The sequence below is a fragment of the Sminthopsis crassicaudata genome, chromosome 3 (genome assembly GCF_048593235.1).
Source record: "Sminthopsis crassicaudata isolate SCR6 chromosome 3, ASM4859323v1, whole genome shotgun sequence".
In the NCBI taxonomy this organism is placed as follows: domain Eukaryota; kingdom Metazoa; phylum Chordata; class Mammalia; order Dasyuromorphia; family Dasyuridae; genus Sminthopsis; species Sminthopsis crassicaudata.
This window is the reverse complement of record NC_133619.1, coordinates 654171838-654195556: the sequence shown is the minus strand read 5'-3', so window position 1 is coordinate 654195556 and position 23719 is coordinate 654171838. Positions and strand designations below refer to the sequence as shown.

Below are 23719 nucleotides of genomic sequence, written 5' to 3'. Positions count from 1 at the left end.
TTGAATCATGTCACAGCAGTGCCTTACAAAATGACTGTATTGACTATAACGGCTTGTGTCTTCAATACTTGAGGGGTCTTCTTGGCAAAGAGACTGGAGAGATGTGCCATTTTCTTCTCCAGATTATTTTACAGATGAGTAAATGGAGATAAACAAGGTTAAGTGATTTGCCCAGCATCACATACCTAATATCTGCAGCCATATGTTTACTCGGATCTCTAACTCCGTACTCCATGCTCTCCCCACTGTGCCACCTGAATATAATGGCAGTTTATTTTTAGATAACTATGCTGTACAATTTACAACTCTGAAAGATTGCCCAGGTCATCTGCAATGAAGTTAGCCCATTAGACTCCAGACCCGAGAAGAGGGTTATAAAAGATGTACCCATAAGATATTATGGGGATCCTATCAACATAAAACTGTAAATTATATATATAAAAAGGTCTGCGTCTGATGCCATACCATAAGCTACTGCTATTCACTCTCCATCTTACATTTCTGTGTCCCCACTGGGGACACTAATGTGTTTAAGGTACAGCCTTGACTTAAAGGGAAGCTATATACTCCAGATATGGGGACAGATAGAGAGGTCTTACCCTTTCCCCCCCCCCAGAAGCTCTAAGGAGTGAAGGGGTGGACCATGGAGCAGTGATCGGCTGAGGGTGGGGATGATGCATTCTCCACAAATTCATACGGGTCGGTTTCCCTAGGAACACAATTGATTTCAGATGCCCATGGGAAGACCTGTTGGACACAAGTCAGTTGTCTGATTCTACCAATAGTTTTAAATTTATCTTATTTGCTACCAATGCTTAATTCAATTTGCTGGAAGAGTGGATCTGAAAGGTTGAACAGGTATGAAACTCCAGAGAAACCACAGAAAAGAATATTTGAATACTCTCTTGAAGCTTTCTACTTGTAGGTTGGGTTGGACAATTCCTGGAGGAAGACAAATGAGATAGACCCAGGATAGTGAAAGGGAGCCAATTTTTTATTCACTGGGCTGAGAGGGTGAAGGAACCAGATGGAGCCATAAAACAAGATGTCCTACTAAGCATCCAGTTACTTTTTATTCATATATTTTGTTATACTTAATTTTCTATTCTTCCCTTTTGTTTTTACACAAATTCAACTTAATGTTCCACTCCCTTGCAACACTGAAAAACCAAAGTCAGAAATCAAGTTGAGCATTAAAAGTGGACATCACATACCAAAAATAAGTTTATAAATACAAGGAGCACATATAGAAAATCATATAATAAATAACGGCAACCAAGAAGGAAACACTTTTCATTACTGGAGATAGGGAGCTTAGACAAGGGATGGATCCATGACTTTCAAAAAGATAGAGCTGTTGATACATTCTTCCAATATGCAGACAAGCAAAACCCCAAAGTGGTTAGTTAACAACTCAGTGGATGAGAGTTCAAAAAAGATCTTGAAAGGCTCAAGTAACTGAATACAAGAAGATGAAATCTATTAAGGAAACTTTAAAAGCCCTGTTTGGATAAAAAAAAATTAACTTCAATAGTATAAGAATGGATAGACAGCAGCTTGAAAAATAATTGGGCATCTGTTTGGAGTGTGATGTGGCAGCCAAAAAGGTAACATGGCCGTGGGCTACCTGAAGAGGGCTGCAATTCCCAGAAATGGGGAATTTGGTTTATTCTGCCCTTGTCAGACCTCATCAGGAACAATGAATTCATCTCTTGGCACCAGGATTTAAGAATAATAAGGTGGAAAGTGTCCGGAGGCAGGCACCTAGGGAATGGTGAGGGCACAAGCATCTATTAAGCACTTACTACACATCAGGCACCGGGCTAAATGCTCTACAAGCATTCCATCCTTGGGTCCTCACCACAATCCTGGGGTGCTATTATGGCCACTTGACTGTTGAGGAAACAGGTAACAGCTGCTAAGTCATTTGAAGGCCTCCTAATGTGGAAGAGGAATTAGCCTCATTTTGTTTGGTCTCAGAGGGAATAAATAAAAGTGCACCAGAGTGGGACAGCTTCAAGAGGTGGTGGGTTCCCTCTCCTTGGAGGATCCCTTTCATTTATGGTCTAAATGGCTGCTGAAGTCTCTTCTGATTCAAATTTCATGACTGTTTAGATGGGATCAATTTAAAAGAGAGGTAACTTTGATTATATGAAATGGAAAAGTTTATGTATGTGCACAATAGAAACAGTTAACGGGGGATAGGGAGTAGAAGTGACACAAACCTCTCTGATAAAGGAGAGATATTCCTCATTTTGGAGAGGAGAGAACTAAGGCTTAGTGAGACTAGGTGTCTTATCTAAGGTCATGTTACTTAGATGAACTTTGAACCCAAGTTCTCTGATTACATAGGCCCTTTCTCCCCAGTGTGAACATTTTCATGTTTAGTATTGTCTCCAGACAACCCAAAAGATTCCTCTTTATTTATCACCAATGGATTCTCTCTAGCATGAATTCCCTTTTGTACAGAAGGATGATCAGGCGGAGGTAAAGCTCTCAGTTATATCTAAATGTTATTTTCCAGGAGAAAATCTCATCTTTAGCAAGTTTGCCATGCTTTTGTTGGACTACTTGTATTCACTACTTTCAAAAGCTTTCTCTCCAATGAGCACTCTTATGGTCAGTAAGATCTCCATGTTGTTCCAAGGTGTTACTACATAATTAGATCCAAAGATTTTCCCTTTAGCATGAAATCCCTTACACTCAAGTCACCTAAAGGATTTCCCATATACATTACATTACAAAGGTTTTTCTGCAGTATGACTTCTCTTATGGGTAGCGAGGTCTCCACTCCACCTAAAAGCTTTCCCACATTCACTACACTGAAAGGGTTTCTCTCCAGTATGAATTCTCTTATGTGCAGTAAGCTTTATACTTCTTCTAAAGCACTTCCCACATTCATTACATTTAAAAGGTTTCTCTCCAGTATGAATTCTCTTATGCACAGTAAGATTACCACTCTGTTGAAAGGATTTCCCACATTCATCACATTCAAAAGGTTTCTCACCTGTATGAATTCTCTTATGTTTAGTAAGATATCCAGAACACCTAAAGGATTTCCCACATTCATTGCATGCAAAGGGTTTTTCACTGGTATGAATGATCTTATGTTTTGTAAGGTATACAGAACACCTAAAGGACTTCCCACATTCGTTACATTCAAAAGGTTTCTCTTCAGTATGAAGTCTCTTATGTCCAGTAAGGTGTCCAGGCTGTTTAAAGGATTTCCCACATTCATTACATTCAAAGGGTTTCTCTCCAGTGTGAATTCGCATATGTTTAGTAAGATCTCCACGCCACCCAAAAGATTTCCCACATTCATTACAGTCAAAGGGTTTCTCACTTGTTGGGCACCTCTTATGTTTAGTCACGTCCCCACAGAACCCAACAGATTCCCCACATCCACTATATTCAAAGGGTTTTTTCCCACTGTGATTTTTTGTGTGTTTACGTGGGTCTCCAGACCAGCTAAAGGATTTTCCACTTTCATTATACTGAAAAGGTTTCTGTGCAGGATGAATTATTGGATCATTTGTAAAGGATGAACTGCTACTTAATACTTTTCCATATTCATACAATTTTTCTTTACTATTTTTCTTTTGATGTTGAATAAGATCTGAATGGCAACTCAATGGTTTCCTGCATTTATGATACTCATAAATTTTTTTCTCAGCTGAGAGTCCATTCAGTTTACTTTTATCTAAGCTCTGTTTGAAGCTTTTTCCATATGTACCACATTTCCCCCTGTGAATTTTGTGTTGTGGAACAAGAACTGACTTCAGACCAAAGGCATTACTTGTCTTAGCCTTAAGCTTGGAAGCTTTCCTGTGGATGGCTTTCACTTGCTGGGATTGTTTTTCACGCTTGCCATTTTGCTGCTCTAAGTTTATATTACACTCCCACACTTCGGCAAACTTGGAATCCCAGGGATTCTGGAGTGGGTCGCCCACAGAAATGGGGAAGTTTGGAGTTGTCTCTGTTGTTGCACACCTAGTCTCTGAACTAAGGTGCTCTGAAAGAAAAAGTAAAAGTATGAATATATGTAGTATTTTCTGTAAGAAAAGGAACATCAAAGAAAATTATCAGCAATCTAAAAATTGCAAGCTACTTAGTAAAGAACATATTGAAGGCTAAGATATAGAGACCATATGTCAGTCTTCAATATGCTCTTTATTAAATCATTTCAGATGTCCTAGACTAAATGAATACTTTAGAGTACAGAAAAACTGTATTTCAATACAGAACTACTGCTGATAATCTTTATAAAAATGTCTACACTGTTTCATGTGCATTTTTTATTATACCATGCTAAGGAAATTTCTGTTTTATCTCATAAGTTAAAAAAAAAAACCCCACAACATATAAGCTTTCGATAGAGACCAATAGGCAAATATCTGGTGAGCTGAATCTTGTATAATCTAAAAATTGATGTTTTTTTGATTGTTTGAAAAGAAAATGTTGACCACAAAGACTCATGAGTATATTAAGAAAACCTTCCAAAAATAAGACCTTTAGTATTAAATTAATACAATGTCTTGACTGGTTTATTATTCAATGAAATTTCAGCAAAGCATTTGGCAAAATCTCTCAAGGTAATTATTAAGACAATTTAGAAAACACGTGATAGACAAAAGTACAAACAATATTGACTGATCCTGTCTGGGTTTCCATGGTTGTCTTGACACGGAGCACAGAACAGGATGGGAAGTGCAGACATAGCAGGAAGATGCCATCTGCCGCGTACCTTTGCAGCATAATAAATACTACTGTCACTCTGATGGACTGCAGAGATGGGAGGGATTCTGGCCATCAGCCAGGTTAGTGAAGGCCCAGAGGGAACCCCACAACAGCTCTTCCCTGACGTCATTCATCCCCTCCACAGGCAGCCTGTTTTGTACTCAGGTCCTTCCACCTGATGCAAGTCCGGATTGGGTTTTCCCTCGCTGTCCTTTGACTTGGATGGCCACTTGGAGCTTCTCCTTCTGGCTCCCCGTCCCTGTTCACTTGGGCCTCTCCTCTAATGGCAAACTTGGATTCCCAAGTCCCCCTTCCTCTCCAGCTTCCCTCCCCTTTCCATTTCTACTAGTGAGCTCAAGAACACAGCAATTCAATGGGGGAGATGTGGTGCACAATGGCCGATGTCTCCCTTACTTCCACAGCTGGAACCCATAGCAGGAAGAGGGGCAGTCCCGGGGTTCAAGCCCCCCTTGCAGCCATTCTGCCTGTCCAGTTTGCCTGCCTCTAGCCCTTGCCTCCCAGGGTGGTTGTGAGGACCCAATGCAGACATGCTCACATGGCTTCCTGAGGCACCAATGCCAGGAGCAAACGGGCCCTCTCCCATCAGCCCTTAAGGTCCCATGCCCCAACCTCCCCTTTCAGCCGTGCCAGACAGTGCCCCCTCTCGAGCCTATGTTTGCAATGGCCACTCCTTCAAGCTTAGATGCCCTCCCTAGTTACCTCAGCCTCACAGGGTCCTTGTCTACAGATCTGTCTGTCCAGCTAGATATATAGACATACAAAGAGATGGAATATCTCCATATGCATGTGCACATTACAGATATGTATTTAACGTCATAGTTGTGATATATAGACATTTCTTTTCTTCTCCATTAGAATACAGACTCATCGTTTTAAGAAGGGATTTTCATTCTTTATAATTATATCCTTAGTGATTAGGCAACACTTAGCAAATACTTGATTAATTGACCAATCTGGAGGAGAAAACTGGAAAAGAAATGAAAGCTATTAAAGAAAGAACTGGAAAGGGAACTAAGCAAAAAAGCAAGCAAAAGACTCCCTGAAAATCAGAAATTGATGCTGTCATGAGACAAGAAGAAATATTAAATGCAAAGTCAAAAGAAGAAAGTGTGGGACAGCTAGATAGTGCAGTGGATAGAGCACCAGCCTGAAAATCAGGAAGACCCGAGTTCAAATTTGGTCTCAGACACTCAACACTTCCTAGTTGTGTGACCCTGGGCAATTCACTTAACCCCTAATTGCCTCAGTCAAAAAAGAAAAAAAAAATGTAAAGTAGGTTGCAGTAAAAATAACTAATCCAGAGAATAGACCAAGGAGAGAGAACTTAAGCATCATGGACTATCTGGAAGCTATTAACAAAAAAAAAAATCTAGACATAATATTTCAAGAAAAATTGTCCAGGTATTTTAGAACCAGAGGGCAAAGTGGAAATAAAGAATTCACTGGTCACCAAAATAAAAACTCTCAGTACAGTGCTAAGTGAGGACATGAAATAGAGGTAATAGACAGTTTGTGATTTCTAGGAGACTGATGATGAAGAGTGCTACCCATCTCTTAAAACAGTAGTGAGAAGCTCAAGATGCAGAATAATTCATATTTTTAAATAGCCAATGGAGGAATTAGTTTTGCTTGACTGCATATTTCTTAGAAAGGTTTTTTTCTCTTCCCCAGTAAGGGAGGCAATGAAGGAGGAAAAAAAAAATGACTTCAAAAAAGAAAAATCAAAAAAAGGAAACGTTATGACAGAAAGAGGAAAAAAAAAAAACTGGCCATAGTCTTGACAAATCCTGATTTGGGAAGAGCAAAATATAAAGAGCAAATAAAAAAATATATGAAACTTGAGACTTCCTTTAACAAGTAGGTCCATTAAAGATGAGGAAATGTCCAAAGAATTGGGATTCTGAGGACATAAAGAATAGATCCAATGGAGAAGACAAAGGGAAAGAAATGTGTATTTAAGATTTTTGTTCTAGTCTTTTCAAATTAACATGCTTGCTAAAGGAAACAATTCTGCTTTCTCTTTCTTTTCACTTTTCTATCTTGAATAACCATCTTGAATGTCTTTTTGATGCTCTTCTTTTCCTCAGTGGAGCTTTTAAAAAACCCTTTTTATTGTGTATTTAAAAATCCCAGCTCAAACGATGATCTATCATACCTATGTAAATATAAAGAAAATCATAGATAACTAGAAAAAAAATTAATTAAAAATAAAAAAGAATAGGATGGTTAGTAGGACTCCAGAAAAGGAAGGAGTGATCACGAAGCATCAACCAGCAGCAGTGTTTCAACAAGGTTGTATGTTTTTTTTGCAAGCACTATTAAACTGGTAAATCAAGTGAATATTATACATAGTAACTTGAAGTTTCAACAATGTTTCTTATGAAAAGATGAGAAGTGGGTTAGGTGGTAACATAATTAAGGATACTTGGAATTAGTTGAATAGTTAGTTGGACTTAAACATGGGCCCATGGAGATTTGGAAGTTGCCCAATGAAGTGCTTGGGGAATCTGTATGTAGTAATGCGCTATCTACCATTTTTATCAATGATTTGGATAGGGACAGATGGAAGTTTGCTAATGAGAGAATGCTGGCTTGGATAATAAATACGGATAATAAATACCAATTTGGACTGAAAAACAACTTGGAATGGTTAGAATTACACATCATTTGAACGAGATTAAATTGGGGCACATATATCTGTGATTTCATGTCCTGGCAAGAAAACTCCCTTAAATAACCTTGTTAAGCACTTTTACACTCTTAAGAGAGACGCTTGAAATCCTGAGTGATTAAATGGCCTGCCATGGTGACCAAAGCAATTCTACAGAAGGGATTTGAGCCCAGTTGTTCCTGTCTACCAAGGCCAGCTTTATTTAGTGTGTCCCATAAAGCCAATATAAAATGAAATCTCCTGGGGATAAATATAGTCTTGTATTTTAAAAATTAAACTTTATATTTGTAAGATGGCTAAACAGCTGTTCATCCAAAAAAAGATTGGGGGGAGGGGGAAATATTTCAGTGGGATCACAGAAAGAGGAAAAGATCCATAAATACAAAAATCTTAGCAGCCTTTTCCAGCTGTGCCCATCAATTATGGAATGGCTGAACAAATGATGACATCTGAATGTTCTAAGTGGATACTTCTAGTGAAAAATAGGAAGGAGTATTTTAGAAAGTGTCCTTTTGACTTTCCACCATTTTATCACCCTCATCTCATCCAACTCTTGGAATCTAGGACTTCCTCCAAGATTCAACTAAAATGCCACTTTGGCATAAATGTGAACTCTTTCTCCAATTATCAATTTTCTGGCTCTATGGACCAGTTAATAGAACGCTCTCATATTCCCGATCTGCCTAAGTTATACATTCAACAGAATAAAAGTTCCTTTTTATATCCAGAGCTTAGCATATGCTATGTACTTTATAGATTTCTTGGTATGAATTAAGTAGAAAATAAATGACTTTATCTGAGCTTGGATACAAAGATGAGCAAAAATGTCAAGAACTATGAAGTAGTGGAAAGAGCTCAGGGCTTGCTGTAATCCAAAGGCCAAAACTAAGTTTTTCTGGGTTCCAGGCTCTTAGGAAGGATAATGATAAATTAGTTTCTGGAGAGGAACATCAAAGATAGGGGAAAAAAACAAAAACAAAAACAAAACATCAATTCCTGCTGAATGACTCAAGGGAGAAATCTGACCTTGATGTGGGGACATGCCAAAGGTCTTCTAGTTTTAGAAGGGCTGTCACAATGAGGGACTAAATTTGTTATGTTTACTCCCAAAGGGCAAAGCTACGAGTGACTTACACTTGGGAAAAAATAACTGAGAGCTGTTCAAAAGTAGAATGAATGGACTGTCTTGGGAAGTGGTAGATTCCATCTCACTGAAGGTATTTATGCCCCCCAAACTGGCAGCTATGATGTAGTCTAGATTTTCCTTTAAATATTCTCTGACAATTCTGCAACCATATTTTTAATTTTAGCTCCCAGAGCCTGTTTCCTAATCTATAAAAGGTGGTGGAAATTATGTCTAAGGTCTGGTTCAGAGCTAACATTCTATGATCCAGTGGAAATTGATTTGTTGGTATAAAAATGAGTGTTCAGAGGTAACCTTTCTCCTGGTCAAATAGGAACATATACCTATGAATAACCAGAAAACTAGAGCTATTCCTTACGGTGACTCCCACCTGCCTTATTTTTAATCACCCACCTGGAAAGGTGCCTCCTGGGATGGCTCTCTCTGGAATCCATGGTGCTCCTCCTCTTTCCAAAAGGAAGATAATACCTGGTTTGCTAACAGCGAGCCCTGCTCAGAGGAAAAAAATGGGAAAGTGCTTTGAATAGTCTCTCTGGGTTCCAGTTTCCTCATCTAGAACCTAAGGATTTGGTATTAGATAATCTCTAAGGTTATCCCTTCCAACTCTAAATTTGGAATCCTCTGAGCCCCAATAACACGTTATCTGGAATATTCCTGCTCTTCATGCCAGCTGAGGCCAGGAAAGCAAGCTAAGCCCTGGAGACAATGCAAAGGCTCCAATAAGCAAGAATGTGAAGATATCCCAATAAGCAAATTTGGAGTTAAAAAGCAAAGCCGTCTTTACCCAGAGAGACAAGATTCCTATAGTTCTCCAGCATCACATCCCTGAACAAGTTCCTCTGAGCAGAATCCAGGTGCTTCCACTCCTCTGGAGTGAATTCCACAGCCACATCCTTGAAGGTCACTGATTCCTGAAACATCAATACATTCCTCTTCATCCAGGGAACCTCAAACAGATGGACTTTGGGGGAAGCCCAAGCAATTAACCAGCTGTATATGCAGGGATCTTTCACAAGAGTTCAGAGTCTGGAGGATGTCTCACCTAAGCAATACCTCTGGTAAGACAATTGTTCTGAATCAGTACCCTATCCCACCCTCAGGGAAATTAGTTTTCTTCACATTTGTTACTTACTGTGCTCATAGAACTAACAGAGCAGAGCCCCAGTGGATCCATCAATAGGCATTCATAAGCACATATGTGCCCAGGTACTAGGGACACAAAGACAAAAGGAATCATTGCTCTCACTAACACAAGACTTTTAAGTGCTATCCTTGGAGATAGAAATGGAGTCTATTAGGGAGGGACTACTTAGCTACAAAATAAATACAAGGAGGCACTTGCAGCTACAGATGATTGGGAAAAGGCTACATATTGGCGGTAGTACTTGAGCTTAGTTCTAAAGGAGGAGATGTGAGGAGTGCTTTCCACGTATAGTGTCAGATGAACATGGGGGATGGAGTCCATCATGTCAGGAACATAAAGCTGATTTGGTTGGACCAGATTGTACACACAGGGGAATAATCTATAAATATTCAAAAAACATATGTTGGAGCAAGGTGGCAAAGGGATTTCAACGAGCCACAAAGGAACCAATATTTTATCCTAGGAGTAACAAAGAGTTCATAGAGAAGGGATCTAATACAGTTATAAATGTTCTTTGGGAAAACCACATTGGCAACTATGGAGGCTGAATTGGAGAGAGAGACTTAAGGAAGGAATACCAATGGTATTCCAATTTATATACCAATGGTATAAAAATGGTCAAATAATTACTTCACCAAGTACAACTATGTGCTTAACTTTGTATTACTCTCTATAGTATGATCATAGAGCAGGGTTCACAACTTTCACTTTGCTTGGAACCTGAAAAATGCTCACACCTCTATAAAAGCAGCTGTACAACTTGACAGGTTAACGCCCAAACTGTTAAACTGTTGCTACATTTCCAAAACCATCAGCACCAATGGAAAACTCCAGATGGTGTCATGGTAACAGAAATTATACAGACAGAAGTATCCAGTTGTTTTTTCAACCCAGAGTATAGTAAGAATCAAGCCTGCATAGTGAAAGTTGTACAGTTCAAAGAGGGCTTCAGAACCCTATCTGGAAAGATTTCAGGATAACAATGCATTGATATATTTTAGAAGTCATTGTGTTCAATAAGGGGTTTGGATGGCCAAAGGAACCTCATTTTACCTCTCTCTCAACTTTTTTTTTTTTTTTTTTTTGAGGCTGGGATTAAGTGACTTGCCCAGGGTCACACAGCTAGGAACTATTAAGTGTCTGAGACCATATTTGAACTTAGGTCCTCCTGAATTTAAGGCTGGTGCTCTATCCACTGCGCCACCTAGCTGCCCCTCTTTAACTTAATTCTCAAAAAAAAAAAAAAAAAAAATCTATGTTCTTATTTCCAGATAGTTACCCACTCCCCAAGTTAGCCATGGGACAATGAATAAACAAGAGAAAAAATGCAGCTCAGCAAAATCAATCGACAGAAATAAATTAGAAACATTTGACAATCTAGGCAACGTTCAATACCCATTGTTCAAGGAAAAGGAGACCCAAGTGTGACCAGATTCAGATACCAATGCTTTCTGGATCAATAAAAAATTTTCCCTGCCCCTGTTGTGATAAGGATCTGCAAGAAAGAGAAACTGAGGCAAAGTTCTGTGCACATTCAATTTATTAGCAAAGCTAGCAATTGCCAATAAATAAAATCCAAGGCTCCTCAGTAGCCAAGAATGTATGTGACAATCAAGGCAGCTCTCTTAGAGTAGGTATAATGAAACCAATTAGTCTATACAATCTTGGGCAACACAAGCACATCTCATTTCTGACTGGTGGGTACTAAGATCACTAATCATAAATTTATCAGTCACCAAGTGGCCTCTCATTTGGAACATCACCTAGAAAGTACCACGTTGACACTTTCTAAAGGAAATCTTATGGTCTGGTTGATGCTTTCTGAGGGGGTATGCTATTGATTACCAATTGAATTGAAATTTAATGGGGAAAAGTTACCCAGAAAAGGGAGACTATCATTCAGGATTGTCTTGGTTACTAGGCAGATTACAGGACAAGGTCAAGTTGTTTGTGTTTGTGGTTTTTAAAGTGTGCCTAAGGAAACAGTAATGAGATTCCTTAGTTAGCGATATAAAACAGATGACTGTTGATGGAAGATGGGCTTACCAAAAAAGGGAGTCTGCCGAAAGAAAGTTCAAGTTCACATACTAAGGGACAGTAAGATACACAGCAACTTGATCATTAATATATATTGATTAAGCCTTAATAAATAATACAAAACAAAATGTAGTATCAATTTTCAATTCCACAATTCCCTGCTTTGAGTTTCGGGAGATGCGTCTCCCATGAATCACCATCTAAAAACTATGTCAATGTCAAACGTGATCAGCATCCCTTAGCAATAGTTCATGTGAAACCAGACTCAGAAAGGATCTTCACATATAAACATGAAACACAGAAAGCATTAATTACAGAAAAAAACAAAAAAAAAAAAAAAAAAAAAAAAAACACCCAACCCCTGGACTAACTATCTCTGCAATGCTACCTTGTGTGAACACTTTAATAGTCCATACATTTTCAGAAGGCCAGGGGTTAGTATGCCCCCTCCTCCCAGTCAGGAAAACACCGAAGAAACCCAAGAATTGGCATTATTCCACAAAGAATTAGCAGCAAGTAATAACAAAGGGATGCTGAACAGGAACAGGCAACCATGATTTGGGAGAGCTTTCCTGGAGTTGGTGACAAATTCAACACCCATGGGGTCCAAGGAACAGATTTTATGAACCCCGACCATGAAGTCCAGTAACAGCTTTATTCATTACCCGGTTGTCCATGAGAGAGAACTACGGGCAACAGTGCAGGACTGAAAGCAGCGCTAGAATTCTAGCACAAATCCGGTACAACTAAAAAGTGGGCTGATCTACAGCTTAAAGCTTTAGTGCCTGTGGCTGATGCATTGACAAAAATTCCCAGGGGGCAGTCCCCTTTGGTACAGAGGCAGCGACGCATGGGGGGGGGGGAAGGGAAGGAAGGGGAAGGGAAGCCAGGGGGCTGACAAAGTGGTTCCACTGGGTTGCTGACAGTTCTTGATGCAGATGAAAAAGTCCAAAGGTCAAGCTGTACTGCAGTCTCCACTTGTGAAGTGCTTTCAGTTGGGCTGTAGGAAGCCACAGATGCTGCTCGTCCTTCCAGATCTGCTTCTCAAGTTCCAAGAGCATGTAGGAAGACTTAATACAAACTCAATGCAATTTAGTGTAGTTCATATGGTAAAAACCCGTTCATACCTTATGGTTCTGATTTCATTAACAGAGCTATAAGAAGATCAAATTAAGAATTCCTAATTCTCTGAAGCTTCAGAGAATTTCAGTTGCAGTTTTCTAGCTTTACTTAAGCCCTACACTTGATCTTCCAAAGACTCATGAGGGCCTGAATCGGAAAATAAGATCTTTCTCTTAAAACTGCAAGATAAATACTTCAAATAGGAAAATAATTTTACTCTTTACAATTATTGATACAATTTACAAACGCAATTTTACATGAAGTTTTTAATGCAATTTCAAAAACTATCTTTATCATATAGATCTATCACATCTCCCCTCTCATTCCCCCTTATGAGAACATAACTACAAGCCAGATGAAAATCATGGAATATCTTTCATATTCATATAACGCAGATGTTTCAGTACTAATAACTAATTACCTGCCATAAAGCTCTAGAATGTGGTTCCATTTTGCAATCTGAAGGGTTTCATTCTGAGTGCTTATTATAAAAATTTGCTATGAAAGGAAAAGAAGGGACATGGTTATGATGGTATTGAGAAGCTATTAACATGTGAAAAAAAATACTTAGCTTTATTTTGATTCCAGGTCAGAGCAATAGTTAAATTCCACATTATTCATAGGGTACCAAAAGGCAGGCTCAAAATTATCCAGGTGGGAAAATTTCCTGTTTGGAAAGGAAGTAGCTCAATTGGAAATCAAGTCAAGAGGATCCTACCTTCACCTTCGCAAGGTTGTCCCCTCAACTTTCTCCCAAAGGCAACCATCCACCTGCAGCAGTTCTTAGACTGCCGAACGAGACAGCCCTTTGAATGGTAGCTAATTGGGTTTGTGATCTTAACAGCATACCTGAAACCAAAACTCAGAATTATATCAAATTGAAGTCCCAGAAAAACTTCACCTTAAATAGCAAAACTTCACAAAGCATTTGTTCAGGCAGGATATACATATTGTGTTTATGTGCCAATAATCACCAACAGCATTGATTGCAAATCATACTGTATCCACTGATAAATAAAATTTCCTAAATTCGATATAGTTTCTGGAGGGGAAAAAAAAAAAATTTAAAAAATAAAAAAAATAAAAAAAAACAGCTCACCACAATAGGTGATAAGTTTTAATATTTATTATGTAACTTCTCAGATATGGTGTTCCTCCTTAATTAGGGGGATAAATCTTAGGGCATCATCATTTAAACAGTAAATTATTATGATTATCTAGTTTAAAGGAAAATGTAACCCACTGAATATTTGCTTTAATAATTTTTACTCTCTTTTAGTAGTCCAATGTATAAGATACAAAACCAATTTAGTCAAATGACATCATCAATTAAAAGTAATCAGTCATTATTTTAGAGACATACCACATCAAGCTCTATCACAGGTTCTACAAGACACCAAAAATTTACTCAATCCCACTGGCTGGAGAAGATGGAGGGAAGAAGTTCTTACTCTCATTAAATTATAATAATTCTACATTTTAAAGGAAAAGTTACCACTACCACAATTTTAAAACACTTAACGCATTCATCTTATCAGGATAAGAGGGAAGTGTCTTCTTTAACAACATTTCACAATAGTTTAGAAAAATCTCACTTTAAAGTAAATATTTAAAAGCATAGTCATTTAATTTCCATTCTGATATAATGGGCTCTCAAACTTAATTATATATATATATAAAAATAAAACAGAAGCCTGAACAATAAAATGGAGTTTTATCTCAAGTCAAATTACGCATATAATGACTTCCAATGTTAAGCTAAAGTCAAATAGCAATGGAAAACATATAGTGCTTTACTATGCCAAGCATGTTATAATGATTTTATTTTTCCAACAACCCTGGAAGGATGGTGATGGTGGATATTATTTATTCGTAAAAAGAAAACAGCTGAAATAATTCACCTGTAGTCACATGATTAATAAAATCTTGATGCTGGATTTTAACTCAGATTTACTTGATAAACATTCACTTTTCTGGAGTATCACCTTTAGAAAATGTATTTGGTGTTAATTTCTCATGTGCCACAATCATAATTTAATTTCAGAACAAAATTTTGGGCATTCCAACTCTAGATTTGATAGTATTTATTTTTCAATTTTCCAGAGAACCCATTGCTTTCAAGTAGCTTATAGTTTAAATTTTACAATGCTTAAACATAATTAGATAAATTGAAGTGACAGCAAGACTATAATTGATGACTCTTAATTAAAACAATTAAATGTAAATTAGACAGTACCTTTAATATATGCTTTGACTGATGTTTAAAAAAAAACAAACAATTTCATTAGCTCTTTGATAGTGAAGGAGAATGTTATCTTTTCTGAGCCAACTCAATGTGCCTCATCATCAAATGATTTGCATTTGAAAGACTATCTGCTTTCACAACTTTGGCTTCAAACATTAATCTGGGTCTTATGGAGAACATAATTTTCCCAAACACTGAAGATAATAACATTTGCTATATTTTACTTTCAAATTACTCAAAAAGTCAAATCCATTTTTTTTTTTTTTTTGCTTTGTTCTTTCAACCTAATCTATGCTATCCTATATCAGAATACTGGGGATTTGCTTTATAAATTTGTATTTTACAAAACAGGAGATTGTACTTAGAACTAATAAAAATAGTTTTAAAGTGTAAACTTCCTAATTTCATCTAATAAAATGTTTGTTTTGAAGACAAGAAACATACTGAAATACTTACAAATTTTGTTTTGCTTTCTCAAAACTTCAGTATTTCATATTAATATCCGTAAGCTATATACTTACTACTTTTAATTTGAGTTTTTGTAATCTGAACAACCTGTTAACCTCTTTAATTCTACCCTCATTCTCTCTAATTCAGAATATTATTTCAATATCTATTATATATTTCTATCAATAAAAGTTTCATAGCATTTCTATATTTAACCTAATAAATTTCTGTTATATCATTGATGGAACACCATTAAATTTTACTTTTTACTTTTCACCTGCTTCCTGATTTTAAAACCAGCTTTCGTCTCTCCGTGGTCAAACTGAAAACTGAGCTCTTTGGAGCTTACTAGATGAAGTTCACACTTCTTCCTCTATCAGTAAACTGGTCACTCCCCAGAAAAAGAGTGATAAAAGCAAACTTTGCAGACTTGTAATACGGGGGGAAAAAAAACTTTTGGTTTCTATTTAGTTTACGATGCCATAAATTCCTATAAATTGGGAGCAAAGATTTCTGTCTTCTTATTTGTGTCTCTTGTCTGTCCCCCCCAACTCCTCCCATTCTGCAATCCCCACCTTACCCTCAGATTGGCAAGAGGCAGAAAGAGAGAGAGAGAAGATAAGAAAGAAAATGTGTGGGGGAGGGGGGAGAGAGAAAGAGAGAGAGAGTGAGAGAGAGAAAGAGACCGACTTCCCTTTGGAAGGCTTTTCAAAGTTCTGCAGAAAGTTTTTACCCTTTATTTTGTTTTCTTTTCGGCTGAGCAGGCTGTAGGAAGAGGGTTAGTTTAATTATCCAGACAAAAACATACATAAACAAACATGTATTTGCCAGTAAGATTTTCTCCCTCCTTTAGTTTAATCAAAAAGTCAATGTGCACAATTTACTGATTGTAATCTCAAAGTCTTTAATAAATGAAAAGTTCTTCTTTGGACTACATTGGAGCCCCATCTGGATTTTTAATATAATTTAGACTTCACTTTAAATATAATTTAGACCAGTCTTTAAGAGCCCTATTTTTAATCAGTGTCAATTTATGTAATGGTAGAAACAATAATTACTTTGATGGGGGTGAGGTTCTCCCATTCACAAGTTTAACTTATTTACATATGAAAATACAGATGGGATGTTTTATGAGAGCTCTCTGGATTCCCCCCATTGACCCTTGCTTTCTACAACTGGGCTTGCAGTGTCATATTCCTCCAGTATGGGTGCAGCTAAGCATAATCCAACACTGAGAGTCACCCAGCAAGACCAATAATTAACCAATAATTCGTTTAGATAATGGTATCTTTCAATGGCAAATCCCAATTAAAAATATACAAGAATCAAAAATGCCAGTTTTAGGCCAAAACAGTGCTCGGACTAAATTTTTAGCCATCCTGGACCAGAGTTCATACGGTTTGACAGTGTACGCACCTTCATCACTCCTGGCCATCACAAACATTTGCCTTCACCCCAAGATTTAAGTGATTTCTATAAGCAGCTTCCCATGGGGGCACTATGACCGACCCCTCCTGTCACCCATACAAGTGACCCTGCAGTGGAGTGCCCATCACCTGGAGAGGACTGGTAGACTTTCGTGAGACATCTCCCACTCATCCTAGCAAAGACAGCAAATGTGAGGATTCTTTGAACAGAAATTTGTCTTGAGCTGTTTCACTTGTCCCTTTTGTGTAGGTAATTTGACTAGTTCTGAATTTTTGCCATCCAATTTCTAATGAAAAGATTTCTCTAGTTGTACAGAGATGCACTTTAGAGAGACGAGGAATGCCTCTGGCTAGGGAGGAGCTTACTCTCAATCCCTGTTCAAGGGTCAGGCAGTTCAGCTGGGTCCTCTAGCCCTTGCCCTCTACTATGGCTCAGTTCCCCCGGCCAAGCAGGTGCAACTGCCTCGGCAGTCTCAGGCATAGACCCAGTCCCGAGTTCATGAGGATAAGGTACGTGGATAGTCCTTGCTATCAAGACAGCCATCACAGGGCCATGCTCAAGACAGACTTGGGGCAGCGGCTACCAACTGTAGAGCCAAGATGAGCAGCCGGTTTATGTCTAGGGCCTAATAATATAAATGGGTTTTGGGAACTGCCTTTATTTGCAGCAATTAAATCTGGACAGATCTCGCTTTACAAAATTTGCACTATGCAAATTTGACTTTATGTAAAGGATTCTGAAAGAAATTTCAGCCAACCACCAGTGATAAAGGCCAGGTGCAACGGGTGAGGAAGAGGCGACACACTCCAACACCAGCTTTACTGCACGGTGCAACGCATACTTTAACTTTACCTTTTATTTCATAATTGTTTAATATGATGGAACAATATTTAACATGCCTACATTTTAGTACGTTTTATGACTTCCATAAGGTATTATTATAATTTATCATTATATAGGTTAAGTGAAGCAGATGGGTAGGAGTGAACTAATTCTAATCCTAACCCTAAATCCGTTTCCAGCTCTAACCTTAAAATCACCTCTCTGTATTACATAATAATCGTTTTATGTTGAAATCTGCAGAAGGTCCACTTAGATAAATCAAAAATTGTCTCCATGATGAATTTAAGCACAAAGAATTTTATCAGCTGAAAAACTATTTAACTTTAACCAACTAGAATCAAAAAAGGATGCCAATAATGTTATAAAATTTGCGTCATTAACTATTTCTTTTCCTGAGATTTCGAATTTGAAATCTTTATTCGAAGTTAGGACATAGAATTTTCTGGAAAGAAATCACCTCGACTTCAGACTTGTTTCCAATTTAACTTTATTTGTATAGTAACTATCTAGGTGTTCCAGAGATCTTCCTAGGTGAAGAAGAAACTGTTCTATGCGTAAGAGAGATTCCTTTGCTTTTTGGAGAGATAAATCTTCCCCTTCATGCAGGAGAGACTGCTCTATCTGCAACAGGGAATGTTCTACTTGCATCAAAGATTGCTCTACATAAGACAAAAAACTTCCATTCTTTTGAGAAGGATCTCCCATTTAGGAGCTTACCTTGGCTCGGAAGAATTTGGGTTAGGCCCGAGGGGCAGTCCGTCCTCCGGGGCAGTCTTTTGAGAAGAGTTCTTCTGAGAAGCAGTCCCGGGGGCTGGAGGCCCTCACTCGGGTCCCATCTGGGTCGCCAACTGTCGTGTTAACAATCTGCGATAAAGAGAAACTGAGGCAATAAAGTTCCGAGCACAGTTTATTAGCAAAGCTAGCAAAGTGGGAGTCAAGGCTCCTCAGTAGTCAAAAATGAATCTGACAATCAATTTAGATCGATTGTCTACACTGTCCAAACTGACTCTAAAAGAGTCAGATCAGCCTGCACAGATCTGGCCAACACAGGAACATCTTATTTCTGATTGGGCCACTACTAAGCACAAATTATACCTGTACCAACATCCTCCAGAAAGCACCATAGTTACCACTTTCTAAGGGAAAATTGACACCTTTATGGTCTGGTTGATACTTTCTGAGGGGTCATGCTACTGATTCCTGATGAAATTTAAATTTTTTGGGGGGTGGGAGGGGACAAATATCCAGGAAAGGGAACCAGACACTCAAGGTATTTCCTTGTTACAAGGCAGATTATAGGACAGGCTTAACTGTTTGTCTTTGTGGTTTTTAAAGTATGAATGAAGAAACAATTCCTTAGTTTAGCAATACAAAACATGATTACATTGTTGCTGGAGGATAACTTGTATTAAATACAGCACACAAGTTCAGAGAGAGTTCCAGTTTACATACTAAGGGGAAATAATAATACATAGCAATTTAATTAATATACCAAAAATTGATTAAGCCTTAATAAAATAGTACAAAATAAAGTGGGCTGTTATTTTTCAGTTCTACGCCTCTCTAGGAAACAACAATCCATTTTAATCAACCAAAAGTCCCTTTATAACAAATACTTCATGTAAAGGGACAGAGACAAAATGTACTCAACTATCTACACACAAGAGAGTATCTGAGGATAAAAGTACCCTGAAGAAATTCTCGATCAGAACAACTTGTTGCTTAAATCCAGGAACCAAAGACAGCCTGCAAAGTCAATGACAAGCCCAAAACAACACTATTCCATCGATCGATCAAGTCAACGTTCTGGAAAACGATCAGTTTTAACTCCAACCTTGAGTTGTCTTACACAGGAAAGTCAGGTGATAGTTTAGTATGCTCTTAGTGTTAATGCAGAGTCCTGGGCATTCTATGTTCCCACACTGTAAACATGAAACAGAAGCCAATAAAGAAGAAATGGGGAGAACACAGAGAGCCAGACACTCCGATGAAAGCTATCCAGGGCCTAGACATTAAGGGACTATCTGGGCCTTTTGGTGTAAGTGAAGTGTAAAAGTGATTCTGTTGGTTAAAGGAGGACCAAGCAAAATGTTCACCCCCCGAGTTTTGATTAGGGAAAGAAGGGACAGCAAAACCTTTACAAGCAGCATCACCTAACAGGCGACCAAATGGAGGTACTGCTAGAGGAGAAACTGACACTAAGATGTGGCGAGAATGACCCCCCAGAAAATAAAGGGAGAGTGTTACAGATGCCGAGGCTCTCAGCCGCTCAGTGCCTCCTTACTGTAAGCTATTCTGGCTCCCCTGTTACAGTCAGCAGTCATTCTCTCTCCATTTTCTCCCATTACTGACCACTGTGTGTTTAAGGCTGTGCTCTATCCTTGCCCCCTCAACCTCATCTTTCTTACTCTAGCCAATCTCCAGGTTGTAATCCTGGAACTTCACTCAGAAACACAGAAGATGCACAAGAATATACAAGAAGGGTAGCCTAGGGGCAGCTAGGGGGCGCAGTGGAGAGAGCACCAACCCTTAAGTCAGGAGGACCCGAGGTCAAATCTGCTCTCAGACATTTAACACTTCCTGGCCTGAGACCCTGGGCAAGTCACTTAACCCTGATTGCCTCAGCAAAAAGAAAAAAAAAAGGGGGGGGGGAGTAGCTTAATGGTCTGTGCTGCAGCTGGCAGATGGAGCTATAGCACTGACTACAAGGCTTGGCTTCTTTATTCTATCCATGCTATTAAGTGCACCTGGAAATGACGATTTCTCATACTTCTAGGATTATCCCGTCTTATCCAACTTGTACATATCTGTAAGTATGGTACAAAGATAAAGGACAGAATCCTAAATTCTTGCACCTATCCTACAGGTAGAGTTACTTGGCAAACACTTTGGGTAGAATTCCTCAGTAGTTGTTACACTACAAGTGGCACCATCTTGGCCACCCCCTACTTATTCCCCAAAGCCAAGAATTCTTGCCTTCCTAGGCAGTGTCACTCCGCGTGTCTCTTTATCTCACCATCCTTACTGACTTTTACATTCTTAATGTAGCACTACAAAAAAAAAAAAAAAAAAAAAAAAAAAAAAAAAAAAAAAAAAAAAAAAAATCGAATGGGTCATTAACAGCCCCGCCTTCACCTCCCAATCCACAACCATCAGCTGGCCACGATCTGGCCCTCATCAGTCACCTCTTCACAGCTACAGGTTTCAAACTGTACTGCCCTAATTCCCAACCCAACTTCTTTACTGACTGGATTTCACTCTTAACATCCATTCTGTTCTGTAGTCTTACGGATGTTCCCCTTAACAGCACCCCACCATTCACCAAAAATATCAGCTTTCTTCTAGAGGAGTGCATTTCTTATTCGGCCTGATCTCCACGGCTAGTTCTTCGAAGATGCTGCACAAGGCCTCAGTACACCTGAATTTACACAATGCTCGTCTCACCAATCTACCACCCTGGCTCTGTCTCTCTGAATGTCTTAATAATAACAGTTAACATTTACATGGTACTTATAAAGGGCTGAAAATCTGAGTGGCACAAAGTCCAACCAAGCACTTGAGGGGGATTACCAATTGGCCAATACTCTATTATTAACGCCCTATTATTCTGTGCTGGCTCCATCTGTGGGTGTAGACAGAGGAGATGAGAGGGTGGAGTAGGACAAGCGGGATCCTTCTTTGGTGGTGGAGAGAGAGAAAGGAGGTGTGGAGACTCCTAGACCTAAATCCGTGATGGGGACCCCGAAAGACCAAGAAGAAAGACCTATGTTTGTCCTGACTCCGGCGGATTCTAAGCTATCCAGGGTACTTACTATGAGCCAGGCACTGTGCGAATTAATGTCTCATTTGATCATCAAAACAGCTAAGTTCTACTACCTCCATTTGGCAGTTTAATTAACTGAGGCAGGCACTTGCTCAGTCACACAGCACCTAAGTGTCCGAGACCAGATTTGAACTCTTCCCGACTCGATCGGATGCTTAGCCAACATCCCTCCAGCTAGTTTATTCGTTCCCAGTTTTGGAGGGGGGGACAAATGAAGAACTCAGCCCTTAACTTTCCGTTCATAATACAGCAGAGAACTCACTTTTTTCAACCTAACACAGACTAGAACTGTAGCATTTTTTCCACATTATGAATCTGCTTCCAATGTTTAAGCAAAACCGTCTGTCCCTTTTCAGAGACGCAAATTCAGGTCCGAGCCCTCGGTGTTGTTTGTGCCCAGAGTTGCAGCGGGAGCGCAGGCTCGATGGGAAACGAACACTAGAAGGGCCGCTTGGCTTGTTCTCCAGGGAAGATTCTCGGGGCCAAGCAGCGTCAGGGAGCCGGCCGGTCCGAGGAGGCCGTCCCCTCCGGAGCAGGCAACCCGTCTAACAAGGCCCAGGCCCGGGAACCTCGGGACGCACTAACTGCCTGCACCTGGCGGAGCGGCCACAGCGGCGAGAACTAACCAAGGGCCTGCTGGGCCACTGAACTCCGGGGCTTCCGCTCCCCCCCAGGAATGTCTGCCCTCCCCGCCCCCACCATCCACGCCCCAAGAACGACCACCCGGGACGGACCTCGGCCCCTCCTCCAAACCGACCCCAACAGCGCCGCTAGATGCTCACTTCGGCCCCTCGAGAGCAGTCCCGGAGAACGGCAATTCCTACTCTGGGGCGCCTAGGGAGAGCTCAGGGAGTAGGTACCGGGCGGACTCGCGCTAGTTGGGAAGAAATTCTTCATTTTGGAATAAATCCCTCATCCGCACGAACCGGGGGGGGGGGGGTGGGGGGGGGGTCTACGCTGTTCAAAGTGCGGCTTTTACCATTTTGCTCACGAACTCCAACTCACCTGAAGAGAGGCTGGCTGGATGACAGGGACCATTCCCTCTCCCTTTTGCAAACAAATCTCTCGGATCTGCGAAGTAGAGACCAAGCGTCAGGGGGCAGAGGGCATGAGACGGGGGTCAGGGGCTAGAAGACGCCCGAGGGACGCGGCCACTTTTACGAACTAGGAGACTGGGGCTCGGGGGGAATCACGGGAGGCCTCCCGAGAAGGGGTCAGGGAGCCGCTCGGAGCGGGCCGGAGGCGGGGACCGAGCAACCCCCAGCCCCCCCTGCCCCCCTCCCTCTTTCCCGGAGGTGGGGGTGGGGCAGAGCTCAGCGCTTCCTGTCTCAACCCGAGACCGAAAAAGCCGAGGGACGGGTCCGAGCGCGAGGCTCTCCAGAGCCAGACTTCCGGCCAGGAGAGGGCGAGGGCCCCCGAGGGCGGGGAGGGGACGCGCGCCTTAGGCCAACCGGACCCTTCGGGAAAGACTCACCACCTAGGGCCAGGGGCACTGGCGGCGCGCCTCGGCGGGGACCAAATAAGAACGGAAGTGTGCGCAAGGGCCTTCTCTTTCCGGGCGTCTTACCTCGCCTCGCCTGTCAGGCCTAGGGAACGAGACTTACGGCTTCGCTTGGACTTCTGGGAAACGTAGTTCTGAAATCAGCGGAGCCGAGCGGGGTGCATGCGCAGGCGCCTTACCTGCGGGAGGGCTCCGTGTGCTGGGTTACCTATTTCCAAACTATCACCTGACTTTCCTGTGTAATAACGGTGGCGGGAACCGTTGGCTCCCGCTGCTCACCTCAAAGGGTCAGCTGGCTCTTCCCTTCACCAGGTCTTCGGCGGAGAACGGCCTCAAGAGGCCCCGCACAGAACCCCGATACCCGCGAACGTGCAGCAACAAGTCTCTACTCTAGTACTTCACTACATAGAGTTCTCTCGGTCCGATCCTCAACTACTCCCTCCGCTGGGTCTGCGGCCGCTTTTTCTAGCGTCCCCGGGTCACGTGTCAGAGCCAGGTGCACCATCCACCCGGAGCGAGGAGGGCTTCCACCCCGTGGGCCGGGGCTTCCGTCGTG

The 23719-nt window shown here is 40.5% G+C and overlaps 1 protein-coding gene across 6 annotated transcripts; it reads right to left on the bottom strand.

Annotated features, from left to right (window-relative positions):
• Positions 1 to 1060: 1060 nt before the first annotated feature.
• On the bottom strand, positions 1061 to 23708 carry LOC141564704 (KRAB domain-containing protein 4-like). 6 transcript variants are annotated; one of them, XM_074307534.1, is made up of 7 exons: positions 23137 to 23435; positions 22668 to 22733; positions 18557 to 18703; positions 9706 to 9782; positions 9358 to 9484; positions 8967 to 9062; positions 1061 to 4012 (listed from the first exon to the last, which is right to left on the bottom strand). In XM_074307534.1, exons 4-7 carry the CDS (start codon positions 9745 to 9747, stop codon positions 2739 to 2741), a joined length of 1539 nt encoding a protein of 512 aa, XP_074163635.1. In that variant the 5' UTR covers positions 9748 to 9782; positions 18557 to 18703; positions 22668 to 22733; positions 23137 to 23435; the 3' UTR covers positions 1061 to 2738. The 6 variants fall into 6 exon arrangements, with proteins under 6 accessions (XP_074163635.1, XP_074163639.1, XP_074163636.1 ...); XM_074307539.1 differs by lacking the exon at positions 1061 to 4012 and adding an exon at positions 4620 to 5724 and having other exon boundaries at positions 13298 to 18703; positions 23137 to 23404; XM_074307538.1 differs by lacking the exon at positions 9706 to 9782.
• Between the last annotated feature and the right edge of the window lie 11 nt (positions 23709 to 23719).